Genomic DNA, 14,661 nt, shown 5'->3' with positions numbered 1-14,661 from the left:
CTGCGACGTGCCCAGCCCTTGCTTCCTTCCCCTAGCTGGGGGTAAGCTAGACTGACCTCTAACTAACTAGTCCCCTCCCCTCCTTAGAGGGAGAGTTAGAATGAAAATAAGGGTTCCATTAACTGTAGCTCTGCCATGCTTGCTGCCACCTTCTGGTGAACAGGGTAAATTGCACTTGAACATAACAGTAGGAATGCACAATGTGAAGGACCTGCAATAAATACATAAGATGACATGATGTTAACCAATAAAGACAGTAGCGGGGTGCAGAAGTGGTAATGCCACTCTGGGGCGTTACATTTGTTCTTACCTATGAGATGATACATAATGTATGCATTATTTTGCGTGAACAGCATCTTATTGAGCGTTTCCTCAAGAAAACCTTTATAAATATATGTCAACAAGAAACATTCTTTGTTTTATGCTGGAATCACACAAGCACTTTTGATTTAGATTTATTTTTAGACAAAAAACAAGTTTTGATCCAAAAGAGAAAAGTAGAAGTTATTAATTTATAAAGTACTCCTGGCTTTGGCAAAACAAAATTGCAGCAAAAACTACACGTGTGAAAAATAAATAAAAAATCATGATACCACATTGATGAGAATACATACTTAAAATTCCCTGATTAATAAGAAATGAAAGCAGATATGAACTTTATCCACTTTAGAAAAGAAGTTGGGTTTACTATACACCTCTGAAAAAGGAATAAAACATCTTTGCTGTCCCTGCTTCTCTCAAGTATATAAATACATGCATTTGTGAGTATGTAGTACATGCAAGTCTTATACTCCCAAGGGGATGGGACAGAAACTGTTAAATGATAGTACAGGAGGGAGTGACAAGTGAGTGCACTTTAAGAGTCAATGTGTGACCTATATATAAGCTCAGCACTCAATTGTCATTCACTGTGCACAGTTTCACCTCTGCTGGGCTCTTTACCAATCCTTACTCCATCATGGATGATATCTACAAGGCAGCGGTATGTGAGATTATTTCTAAATGACCTGAGTGAACTTGTGATTTTGAAACTTTTGGGTTTCTGCTACTAACAAATATGTTTATAATAAAATTAGCATATGGTGTACATTCATTTTCTTTTCTTTATTAGCTATATTTTATATTGACAATATATAGATGAACAGGACTGAGTTTGTCATAGATTGTAATTTATTAATTAAGCTTGATGTCATGATGTGGTTTCTTTGGTTTTGCAAAGGTAAACCCGTTGCAATGGTTGAAAGCATTGTTGATGTGAACACCAATATTATTATTTTTGGGCAGCAGATTATGCTGTGTAAACAGTGACATGGTGCCCAGAAACAATGACTATGGGGGACAAGCGATGGCAGCAGAGGATCGCATACAGAGGAGGTGATGTGCTGCATATTCTCACCTCCTTTGATAAGCAGGCAATTACTGAGAACGAATGGTTCATTTCTAAAGTTGACAGTTGACTAAAACCATGTAAAAGGGCCTTTAAAAAGAAATGATACCAGTTTTTCATGTCTAGTAGGTTTCAATTTGGTCTAATGTGTTGCTTAAAAGCAGCCACTTCCAGACCATGGTAAACATTTCATACGTAAAGACAGTAAATGTGCTAATGTTTATAGAAATGGCTGATAGCAGTAGAAGGATAAAGATAAAAAAAAAGAAAAGCTTCACATGATGTGATATAGTATATCAATGGCAGAGCGGAATGTAAGTGATTTCAGCCTGTTGGCTCTTTTATTCTATTTAATTCTGCCCTATGTACAGACAAATGACAAACGAGCTGTCACTGTATGCTGACGACCATAACGGCAGTGGCTGAAAAGCCTATACATAAACACACAGCTAAAAGCATGCCAGGCACTCAATCAGGGCACTGACCTTCAAATCTGTCTTTGACTGTGACTTACGTAAAACACAAGTGTGAGGAGCTGCACATACACATTCTATATACAGGACAAATGTCTTCCATCGGCGTCTACCCAATCAGAATTCAAAGTGTAGGAGTTAGCAGAAGATTAATTTTTTCCTGAAGTGTCTATGTCATTAAACAGAAGCACTTTAAACAAGGACAATATCCACAAAAGGTTAAATTACTTGGGGCTGAAAGGTGTCACTAGGCAGCACACAGAAATAGATTACGGTATATTGCACTTAACATCTCGCTGAAAAAGACTTTTGTACGTAATATGGTAAAATGTCCTCAGCTATTCAGAAGCACCGGGAATATTCTCACTCATGATCACTGCCAGAGAGCAACTGACAGGCAAGGCTGTCCCCGCACTGCTTGCATTTGTCCTTTTCAGCTGGATGCCAGACAGAAAACACAAACTCTGATTCTAGGAGCTTTCAATTAGCTTGACATGCTTCTTCCTAATGCCCGAGAGGGTGGCTAAAACAAAACCGTAAGATGAAATGAAGAACATTTATTAACCTATTTTGTGGTGTAAATAAGTACATAATAAATTATGATGTGTGCCATGTGTGCGCAATAAATTACAACTATTTAAGCTTCTCACCCCTTTGATGAAGTGTCAGGGCTTAGCAGGAGGGAATGGGCCTTCACACGGCCCAGCAGATTTACAATAACTTAAACCAGAAACTGGTGTAAGTTATAGCTTAAGTATACTCCAGCCAAAGGATGGCATAGACTTCCATTTTTGGCGCACGGACTGCCAGAGATGCACCTAATTTATTAAGAGGCATCTGCTTCTTAATAAATTTGGCGCATCTCACTCCAGCTCAGAGGGATCAAGACTAGCGTATGGAAACGCCAGTCTTGATAAATGTCCCTCTTCGTGTTTAAATTAGATCACTTTTATGCCAGTCTTCCTCTAGTCAAATAATTTGCTGGACAATTGATGCAACCGTTTTTAAGTATGAAGTGTAAAAAGCTGGATGAACGTCAGGAAAAAATGCAGCCTGAGCTACTTAAGTCTATCATTTGTCCACTCTGCTCAGGCCAGGACAAAAGAATGCTGGTGTTAACGTGTGACATTTTTGTAAATAAGCAAAATAAGTTAAAATTCAATATTGTTATTCATTATTTAAAAGCTACAATGCGTTTAGAAAATTCACGTATTAATATGTATTTTTGATAAATGACAGGAATAAACTATTCATGAATTTGGTGATGGATGATTCAGTTCTGAGAGATGAATTTTATTCAAACTCAAAGATATCAAGCATATAAATATCCTAGCTATAGATAGTAACCTAAGCTTGAACAATGGAACAATGGGCTGTCATCCATGCCCAGCTGTTTCATCTGAGGTGGCAAGCATTTGCACTGATGCAGGGTTGGCACGACTTCTAAATAAAGAACATTTCTTGGATTATTTTTCTATGCTTTCCCTGTATGACTGAACTGTTTTATCCACAGTCTTTGGAACAAAAACTTCCTATAAAGAGATTTCTGTTCAATTTTTATGTTTCACAATTGCTATTGTTTGCAGGTTTAGCAATCTATGGAATTCTGTTCAAACTACTGTAAATGTTATGACATCCAGTCCTGTAATGCTTCTCATGATATTACAACTCTGTAAAATCTCTACATTGCACAGAGCCATGTTACAGAACCCATAGCAGTCTACAGGGGGCCCTAGTGTGCTTGTGTATGTAGATTTTACTTTTCAGCCAAATGAAAGGGATTTTTCCATCTCATCATTTGTGTCATATCGCTATTTCTGGAAGTCCCGTAGTGGTGAATGGATAAGTGACAGCCCTTGCATGGCTTTCCACTTACTGCTATGGGACTTCCAAAAATAGTAGTGAATGAAGAGAATGCCACACATGCAAGGTGTGCTCTCCCTCATTTAGCAGGTCCAGTTTTGGACATAGGAGCAAGTCTCAGAGGTGGGGCTCACACCGATCTGATATTTGTGACATATCCTAGCGATGAGAAGCAAAATCTCCTTAAAGTATGAAGAATTTTACATGCAGCATTTGATACCATATTACTGAGGTGTTCTCCTTTAGAATACCTTTAGAATATGGTGCCTATTTAATAATATCATAAGGAGTACCCATGGCTCTATAGTATAGAGTCAACGGTACTCCATGCATTCCCATACCCATTCTGCTATCTTGGAAGTGCAGTGTAATGACAAGTACTTGCTCCATTCACTTAAATGGAGCAAGTATTTGTAAGTATACTACACTAATGCTCCACAGGAGACAAAGAGTAGTGTAAAGACCAGGAAACAGAGCTCGATTGGAACGCCGCCTCCTCGTCAAACAACTGATCAGCGGGGGCGCCAGGTGTCGGCCCCCCAACGATCAGATATTGATGACCTATCCTGAGGATAGGTCATCAATATATATCACTGCACAACCCCTTCAACTACAACAGAAATCTGAACATATTTTAGGATGTTCTTCCATGTTCTTGCTCTCCAATTAAGCAACTAGGTCCATAAATAAAATATACTAATTATATTCTATGATACCAAAAAAAATATCAATAAGTGTCCACATGAGTCAACCTGAAACAAAAGTTCCAATAGGTGTGCAATGCATTATGTATATATACGTTTGCTTATATGTACAAGTATGTATATATTGCATTATATGTGCTGAATTTTATATTATGTGTAAATTTTAAATCTTATTGTAATAGTTTAAGCTTAAGTATGGCCTTAATACTGAGCAATTAAGGAAAGAAATCAGTGTGTTAAGTACCTGTACCACCATGTCTACATAAGGAAAGGCAAATGTTGAGCTAAATTTGGTTCACATTTAAGTACATGGAGCAGATAACGGGCCTAAGGTTAAATACCATTGTAGCTGAACTACTTCTAACAATCAAATGTTTTATCTTTCTCTCCCTGAATGTCCAAGCCAGAAATAGGACACATGCAGTGAGGATTAGGTTTCTTTAACTAGTAACAAGCTTATAACTAGAGAAGGTCTGTGTCTGCAGGCATCTGCCTGGAAGGGTAGGACAATAAAATCAGTGCTGTGCAGCTGATATTTCTTATCTGAAGAGTGATGACACATGGCACTCACATTACACTCCCAAATTCTGTTGCCCTCAATTGTCTCTTGAACAGCAGCAGCTCTGAGTAAAGCTAAGGAGTGCATTTCCCTGTACAATTTACTTACCTAAGGCGGCACATTAGTGTAAAGTTGATCAAACAGAGAGTTTTAACCAAAATGATCATTCATCAAGCAAAATTTCACAAAGCAAGAATACTTCAGCCAACTCATGACAAGATATCATCATCTGAAAAAGAAGTTGGTCTTGTTCGAAATCTTCTTGTTTAAAAAAAAAAGACTGTTCATTGACAAAAGATTGTCCTTTGATAGAATGTTCCCAGAAAGATGGTTTGTCCTTCACCCAGTGTCATTGAACATGCATGACGGGTATAAATGACTGTAATGACTAATATAGTCTAAAATGTCGTTCACAAGATGATCATTCAATCCACGGTTATTAAACTATCGACCGACTTCTATCTAATGTGTGTGGCAAACTTAAGGTCTGAGGAGCATGGCTGCCCAAGCAATCATACACAGAATGGGATGCATGGTCATTAGTTTTTTTTTTTTATGTGGTACATTAAATGTATTCACCATTATACACCAGTAATTGTCATTGTTACTTTACCCCACATTTAAAAAATAATTTCCAATTCTACATCTTTAACATTATTTGCACTTTCTGTTTTAGGTTGAGCAGCTAACAGAAGAGCAAAAAAATGGTAAATACTTGAAACACTAGCATAGTGTGTATAAGCATATATAGACAATAAGAGCAGCTATTAATAAATCATTTAACACAATAATATTTTCTCTAGAATTCAGAGCAGCTTTTGACATTTTTGTACAAGACGCAGAGGATGGATGCATCAGCACAAAAGAACTAGGAAAAGTTATGAGAATGCTGGGTCAGAGTCCAACCCCTGAAGAGCTGCAAGAGATGATAGATGAGGTGGATGAAGATGGTCAGTTTTACACTATATTGGATTATATTTTAATTTAATATGAACTTGTTAACAAATTACTCTTTGATACAGAAATAGATGAAAACATAAGTTACAGGAGATGTTGTATGTTGCCCAATGAAGCAGAAAAGGATAAAAGAAACTATTCTTGTATGTGAATTTAATAGGAAGTGGTACTGTAGACTTTGATGAGTTCTTGGTCATGATGGTCCGATGTATGAAAGATGACAGCAAAGGAAAATCAGAAGAGGAATTAGGAGACATTTTCCGCATGTTTGACAAGTAAGTGATGAAAAGTAACACCATCACACATTTAAAAGATGATTCTGGTTAGAGAAAGTTATTCCCTATCCATAGTATAGGGGATGACTATTAGATCTGAGGAGGTCCTCCCGCTGGGACCCCCACCGGTCACGAGAATGGGGGCGCCATACACTGTGGAGCCCCCATGAAATGGACGGAGCAGTTGGTTAGAAATGCTCAGTCAATTAATTTCTATGGGAGTGCCGGAGATAGCCGAGCACTGCACTCGCTTCCAGCCTTCCTAAACAAATAAATGGAGCCATGACACGCATTTCCAACCAGCCGTTCCATCCATTTCAGGAGTGCCTCACAAGGTACAGGGCCCCTGTTCTCATGATCAATAGGGGTCCCAGAAAAGGACCCCCACTGATATAATAGGTATCCCCTATCCTATGCATAGGGAATATCTTTCTCTAACAAGAATACCCCTTTAAAGAATAAAAATTCCAGCATATTATCTTCATCCATGGAAGCACAAGATTAAAGCAGCTCTATATTACAATGTTTACTTTAAAGGGAACCTGTCACCTGGAATATTGGGTATAAAGCTGAGGATATGGGTTGCTAGATGGCCGCTAGCACATCCGCAATACCCAGTCCCCATAGCTCTGTGTGCTTTTATTGTGTAAAAAAACGATTTGATACATATGCAAATTAACCTGAGATGAGTCAGAGAAATATGACTCTTCTCTGGTCACACAAGTAAGATATGACTCTTTTATGTTAATTTGCATGAAAGGCGGGAAGTACAAAAACGCATAATACTTATTGAATTCGTCTGCAAATGAAATTAAAAGTGTAATTTATATGTTTAGGGTAACACAATGAACATTTAGAAACGCTCAGTGAGGGTAGCGTAGTAGAGGTGACAGGTTCCCTTTAAGGACTCATGCACATGAATGTAAGCTATTTGCAGTCCGCAATGTCACAAGCACCTGCCATGTGCACCTCTCTGCTGCAGATTCGGACCCATTGACTTGAATGGGTCTGTGATCCGCAAGATACAGCAAAAGATAGGACATGTACGGAGGCACGGACCCCAAAGACCATGGAAGCACTTCATAGTATTTCCGTGGGCTTCCAATCCATTCCTCCGCTTCAACAAAAAATAGGACATGTCATATCTTGGGTGTATCTTGCGGATCACAGACTCTTTCAAGTCACTGGTTCTGCATCCGCAGCACGAAGTGCACACAGACATAGAAATGTGAACGAGGCCCAAATAAGAGTTTTTAGATTCTTTACTCATACTTTAAATGAAAATACAAATACAGTATGTAAATCAGTAAAAGGCAACTTTTTTTTTACAATAACAAACCTAAGCATACGGCTAATTTTAATAGGGGATATGGCAGCCGTAAGAATACATAAATATATACTTTTTAAATCCTGGAGTAAATAAATCTGAATACAAATATATTTGGAATTGTACAAAATATAAAATTGTATACATTGTGGAAATATGATTACCTTTATACAAACTTCCTTCACAGAAATGCTGATGGGTACATTGACCTTGAAGAGTTAAAGGCCATGCTAGAAGCAACAGGTGAAACCATCACAGAGGATGACATTGAGGAGCTAATGAGAGATGGGGATAAAAATAATGATGACAGAATTGATTATGATGGTGGGTATCTAGTTAAATATTGCACACATATTTGGGGCTGCAAGCTTATTCAAATTAATTGAGAAACAGAACACTTACACTCTCCTCTTCTGCCATTCAAGATGGCCATACCGCTTCTCAGACATACTGTGCCTTTGGTAGTCGAAGACTCTTCCTGCTGCCCTCAGGTGAGAAGTGCTGGCCAACCCGAGGGCAGGGTTGGACAAGCAGAAACATCTTGGACTCCCAAATGCACAGCATGCATCAGATAGCCTGAGAAGCAGTGTGGTCATCTAGGATGACAGAAGGGGAGCCCATAAATCTACAGCTGAAACGATGAAAAGTGGGTCCCCAGGTAAGTGTTCTGTTCTTTCCCCAGGTTATTTGAATGTAAAAAAAAAAAAAAAAAGTGGGGCAGTGTTAAATGTCTTAATGTCTCACCAAAAATTCTTAATCATATTTTTAACATAGAATCTTTATTTAAACATTAGGTCATTTCCTAATCACACCTTCCTTATAAATACAGCCATGTGCATTGGGCCTAGAGTGGAAAGTCACATTTAGAAATAAAATAAAGAAGCATTATAATCTGCTTGTCTCAGACTAGTTTCAATACAGCGCGGTATAAAACTACATATGGCATTGAATACCATGTAGTTAGACTACTTCTATATGATGCTAAATGCTGTGCAAGCGTTTACAGCCTTTCACATAACATTACTTTTGCTGATTATCCCAGGACCGTGCTGTATATGATTAACGTCAAGTTAGACTGTTTCTTTTTCAAGTTTCCTTTTTGTATTCATAATTATAATATTTCCCAAATCACGAAGTAACGATTCGCCATTTACACAACTAAGTTGCTAAGCAACTGTTTTGTCCTCATTGTAAGAAATTTTGCTTCTTATGAACTGCACAGCAGAAAATGGAACGCTAAAGAGCGTGGGTGCATAGTACATAACAAGAAAACATTCAATATTAAAGGATCTTTTTATCCCATATGCATATTATATTGAAATTTACAAATAATGCAATATTTGCACATGCTTTCTTATCAATGCAATACAATTGTTTCCTCTATTCATTTCCATGATTCTTATTATATTTTAATGGTTTGCATTGCAGAATTCCTGGAATTTATGAAAGGAGTGGAATAAACTGAAGAAAGCAGTTCATCATTTTTCTTTAATTAATAATTTAATAAAACTAAAGTCTTGAAAACTTTTCGTCATTAAAGCATTGGTTCACTTTCACTGTGGTTGGCCAGTTGCAATTAGTTGCAAATAGTTTGCCAGTTACTCCTAAGCAGAAAAACAAGTATTTTTATTAGGCTGTGCTCACGCATTTAATTTTTTTGCATACAAAACAGGTATAGGATCTAGGGAACTATGTATATGACTGTATCACATATGTGTATTGTATGGATTCATAAAGTGGGACCATAGAAAATATTTTGCCATATTATACCTTCATATGATATCATGGCATGCTCCACTGCATGCTGTATTGCTGAGGTATTCTGCCCTACAGTAGATACACTGGATTTAAGAGAGAAAAGGAGGAATACCACATATTGTATGGTTCCACACCATACAATAGTACACAGACAATACACATTGCATCTGATGCCTACCATGTGCCTCTGACTGTCCTGTCCTGGAGACCCCGTACAGTAGCCTGTCTGTTGCCTTGAACACATATCCATAGAGCTGCACAGATGACTGATTATGGGGTATGGGGGCCCGCTTAGCAACTTCAAGAGGGTGGGTACCTTGGGAAAAAGGATACTGGCTGGCCTGCCTCTAGTTGTCTTCTCCACCACCCAATGCATCTACAATAATAAACTGGGTAGATTGTTAACGGAACTATACACTTTTTATATTGATGCATAGACTGGTTGAGATGCTGTACACAGAATATCTTTATATAGTGCAGTCAGTGTACTGTGCCACTTGTGCTTAGGCTGGGAGGACTAGGAGCCCCCCTTTCTCAGGGGCCCACCAGGAGATTCACCTGTTCCCCTGTGGGCCAGTCCAAGCTGTTTTAGGCTTCCCATTATACCTCTCCTACATGTAGGACCCTCTTCTGCTTTTAGATGTAGAAAAAATCTTGCAACTAAGGAGCAAATGATCACAAGTGAACCTAAACCCTTGTAACTACTTTGAATGCCATCAAATGGTCACACACCTAAATTCTTTGTCATGATGTATCTAATTGGATCATTTCTATAGTGGCATATCTGCCATACAAATCTGTACTTCTGTTTCCCATATACTGAATTGTACAGGATAGCAGTAAATAAAAAAAGAGAAAAAAAATGTTCTTTTTTTCATTTCTATTTTATCTGTCCATCATCTACTTGAAAACTTCATTGATTTTACATTAAGCTACAGTATGTTAAAGGGATTATCCAGCCTTTTAAAACAGATAATCTTATGATATTAGATCCATGGAGTACAACTCTCAGCATCTCACGGATCACCTGTTTAAAGGGTCCATGGCGCTCAGGTGAGTATTATAGCTTCTTCACAGTTTTTCATTGGTGCAGACAATTTGCATTCTCAGAATGCCATACTTTTAGCGTTTGCTGTTCTAGCAATTGTACATAGCTCTGTCCTATTGAGTACAAACAGTACATGGACTGATATAATCAATAAAGAGGTAGCAGTGCTCACTCGAGGATAGGTTATCAATTTTAAAAGATTGGGTATCACATTTAATTGTTAAAGGAAGTCTGTCACCTCCAAAATCAGTTTCAAAGTAAGCATACATCTCGTAAATTAGGTGCCCTTAAACATAGCTATACCTTTCTTGTGAAAATCTGGTCCTCTTATCCTTAGAGATGCTTCATTTTATGTAAATAAGGTTTTGGGTGTACCGTGGGTGAGGCTGCTACAACAGATGCACCTGATTTCCCAGGTATCATCGCTACCAGCTCTGAAATCTCAGCGTCAGTCAATGAAACAAGAGGAGGAGGCCTGGAAAGTGTTACTAGTGGTGTGATGGTGCATCAAACGAGGAAAATGTTCTCAGGATTAGTGCCCTGGATTTTAAGATATAGTTATGTTTTGTGGGCCCCAGCCCTATGCTTGCTTTGACACTGACTTAGAAGGAGACAAACTCCTTTTAGATTTAAAACCTCTATTATCTTCTCATGCTGAAAATAAATTATTTTATGCATGGTAAGTAGTTACAGGCTCTGTCCATGCCACAATGGATGGAGCGGAATTCTTCCAGTTCCAAGTTTCAGTTTACAGTGGTAATATAGTAACACAGTTTATAAGGTTTATATGGTTCAGCCTGTTATCCTGCAAAGTTGATCCAGAGGAAGGCAAAAAGCCCTGTGAGGTAAAAGCCAAATTTCCTCAGTTTAGAAGAAAAAATTCCCTTCAGTCCTGACTACAAACAGGCAATCAGAATTAGGCTAGGTTCACATCACCATTTTGTTTTCCGTTTTTCTGATCTCTTATTTTGATCATCCATTTTGCATCCGTTTTTGCAATTCCATCAGAGATTTGTTATTTCAGAAGGGAGAAAAAGTCCTGTGTAAAGGACTATTTTTTTGTTGTACACTGGTTCCCAGAACTGTACACAGTACTCCATGTGCGGTCTGACTAGTGGCAAAACGAACGTATCGTCCCCTCACATGCATCTATGTCCCTTTTGATGCAACCTATAATCTAATTAGCCTTGGCAGTAGCTGCCTGACACTGGCTGCTACGGTTAACCCTTTCCTCCGCCCCCAGAGGGTTTTTTTGGTTTTGGTTTTCACTCCCTGCCTTTTCAGGGCCATAACTTTTTTTTTTTCCCACTCGCATAGCTATATGAAGGCTTGCTTTTGTAAGACAAATTGTACTTTCTAATGGCACCCTTTAACTGCATACAATTTAGTTGGGAACTTGGAAAAAAATTCCAAATGGGGTGGAATTGGAAAAAAAATGCAATTCCACAACAGTTCTATGGGTTTTGTTTTTACAGTGTTCCCTATACGGTAGAACCGACGTGTTACTTTCATTCTCCCAGTCACTATGATTATGGCGATACCACATTTGTAAAATTTTTCTTGCATTGTAATTCAGAAAAAAATAAAAACCCTGGGAAAAAAATTGTTTTTTTCTTTTCTTTCCCATATTCTAACCCCTACAACTTTTTTGAAGTTATGTGTACACAGCTGTATGGGGGCTCATTTTTTGCAGGGCAATCTGAACTTTTCATTGATATCATTGTGGTGTTTATGACGTTTTGATCAATTTTTATAAAAAAATTTGTGGGAGGTGAAGTAAATCGCCCATTTTGACTTTTTTTCCATATTGGATAATTATTTTTTTATATTCCAATAGTACAGTTTTTTTTTTCACACAGTGATATCCATGATGTTTACTATTTCACCGTTTTTTAGGTTTTTTTTGAGAAAAGAGGGGTGATTAGAATTTAAATATTTTTTTATATATTTTTAAAAACTTATCATTGTTTGCATACATTAGCCCCTGGTATCTTCTATTCAAAACAGCAGGCATCCATTAGCTATGGCTCCCCCTGTGCACACAAGCAGGTGTCATCTTTAAAGAACCACTCTATTGCGTACATGTACGACGCAGGGCGGGAAGAGGTTAAAAGAGTTGTCTCACTTCAGCAAATGGCCTTTATCATGTAGAGAAAGTTAATACAAGGAACTTACTAATGTATTGTGATTGTCCATATTGCCTCCTTTGCTGGATTGATTCATTTTCCTCAGTTTAGAAGAAAAAATTCCCTCCAGTCCTGACTACAAACAGGCAATCAGAATTAGGCTAGGTTCACATCACCATTTTGTTTTCCGTTCTTCTAATCCCTCTATAATGGAATCACTAAAAAAATAAAAACCAATGGCACCCGTAAACCAATTCATCAAAATCTGCACTGCAAAAGCCATATGGCACTCCTTCCTTTCTGAGTCCTGCCATGTGCCCCCACAGCAGTTTGCCACCACAAATGGGGTGTTGCCGTATTCAGGAGAAAATGGGTAACAAATTATGGGGTGCTTTTTCTGGGGCTAAAGCAACATTTAATTGGAAGAAATTAAACTTTTTATTTTCACAGCCAAGTGTTTCCACATTCTGTAAAATGCTTATGAGGTTGAAGTGCTCAGCACACCCAGGGGTCAAGTCCTGGGAAAAAAAGTGTGGGAACTCACCCAAGATCCACTGCCACCCCAACCTCCCCCCCCCAAAAAAAATAAAATAATAATAATATATATATATATATATATATATTTCGCAGAAAATTCAGTGCAAGATAAAACATAAACAAAAACTGGAATTTGCGCTATATGTCTGTTCAGACATAATTCGTCTCTTTCATATTATAAGCTCCCCGTATATATAATTTACTTATTATTATTATTTATTATTAAAGCGCCATTCATATGGGGTGCTTTGTACATATGATAAGGGGTGCACATACATAATACAGACAATTGCACTAATCATAAACAAAACGAGTTACAGACTGGTAAAGAAGGAGAGAGGGCCCTGCCCGTTAGGGTTTACAATCTACATGGTATGGGAGAAGGACACAGTAGGTGCGGGTGAAGTTGGTCATGGCGATATAGAGGCAGCAGGGTCACTGGTTGTAGGCTTATCTGAAGAGGTGGGTTTTCAGGTTTCTTTTGAAGGATTCCACTGTAGGTGAGAGTCTGATATGTTAGGGTAGTGAGTTCCAGAGTATGGGGGATGCGCGGGAGAAATCTTGGAGGCGATTGTGGGAAGAGGTGATAGGAGGAGAGGAGAGAAGGAGGTCTTGTGAGGATTGGAGAGTGCGTGTGGGGATGTATCGGGAAAGTAGCTCAGAGATGTAGGGAGGGGACAGGTTATGGACTGCCTTGTATGTATTTGTTAGTACTTTAAAGTGAATTCGCTGGGCAATGGGGAGCCAGTGAAGGGATTGGCAGAGGGGAGAGGCAGAGGAGTAATAGGGTGAGAGGTGGATTAGTCGGGCAGCAGAGTTGAGGATAGATTGGAGGGGTGCGAGAGTGCTAGATGAAAGACCACAGAGGAGAGTGTTGCAGTAGTCTAGGCGGAAGATGATGAGGGCATGTACAAGCATTTTCGCAGATTCAAAGTTAAAGAGGACCTTTCACCTTGAAAAACATTGTGAACTAAGTATGCTGCCATGGAGAGCGGCACCCGGGGATCTCACTGCACTTACTATTACCCCTGGGCGCCGCTCCGTTCTCCCGTTATGCCCTCCGGTATCTTCTCTCACTAAATTATAGTAGGCGGTGTCTGCCCTTGTCCTATGGGCGTCTCCTTCTCCTAGGCTGCAGCGCTGGCCAATCGCAGCTCACAGCCTGGGACAGAGGGTGGGGGCGCTGGTGGACAGAGAAGGGAGTTAAAAGTGTTAAAAAGTTGTTTAGGGCTGTGAGCCAGGGAAGATATGAGAGATGAGAAGTAGGCCTGTTTTGCATCAGCGAGTGAGGATTTGAATATAAGGAGGGATTGCTTGTATGCAGTAAAATGATCTTCAGAATGGGATTTCTTCCATCGCCGCTCAGCAGCCCTGGAAGCTTGTTTGAGGTTTTTTTTGTCAGGTTGGTGTGCCAGGGTTGTCTGTTAATTTTTTGGGTTTTGTTGTGTGTGAGGGGGGCAACAGTGTCCAGAGCTGTACTTATTGTGGTGTTATATAGGGTGGTGGCAGCATCTGGGTCTTGGAGGGAACAGATGGTGGAGAGTGGGAGAAGAGAGTCAGAAAGCAAGCGAAAGTCGAGATGTTTAAGGTTCCTGCGGGGGTGTGCTAGTGTGTGGACCGGGGGAGCAGCAGAAGAGACCAGTGAAG

The 14,661-nt window shown here is 39.1% G+C and overlaps 1 protein-coding gene across 1 annotated transcript; it reads left to right on the top strand.

The window, feature by feature from the left end:
• The first annotated feature begins 852 nt into the window (after positions 1-852).
• Positions 853-9,153, top strand: LOC120998220 (troponin C, slow skeletal and cardiac muscles-like). Its single transcript, XM_040428801.1, has 6 exons — positions 853-982; positions 5,663-5,693; positions 5,790-5,936; positions 6,104-6,218; positions 7,733-7,869; positions 8,974-9,153. Exons 1-6 carry the CDS (start codon positions 959-961, stop codon positions 9,003-9,005), a joined length of 486 nt encoding a protein of 161 aa, XP_040284735.1. The 5' UTR covers positions 853-958; the 3' UTR covers positions 9,006-9,153.
• Positions 9,154-14,661: the final 5,508 nt, after the last annotated feature.

Source organism: Bufo bufo, chromosome 4, assembly GCF_905171765.1.
Source record: "Bufo bufo chromosome 4, aBufBuf1.1, whole genome shotgun sequence".
NCBI lineage: Eukaryota > Metazoa > Chordata > Amphibia > Anura > Bufonidae > Bufo > Bufo bufo.
The sequence above is the reverse complement of the archived record's forward strand: the minus strand, read 5'-3'. Positions and strand labels throughout refer to the sequence as shown.

What these genes read in the sequence shown, in the direction of transcription:
- LOC120998220 (XM_040428801.1), top strand. Translation starts at nt 959, where the DNA reads ATGGATGATATCTACAAGGCAGCG. An exon ending in AGATGAGGTGGATGAAGATG is followed by an intron (nt 5,937 to 6,103) that starts GTCAGTTTTACA and finishes TGAATTTAATAG; the next exon opens with GAAGTGGTACTGTAGACTTT. An exon ending in TGACAGAATTGATTATGATG is followed by an intron (nt 7,870 to 8,973) that starts GTGGGTATCTAG and finishes TTTGCATTGCAG; the next exon opens with AATTCCTGGAATTTATGAAA.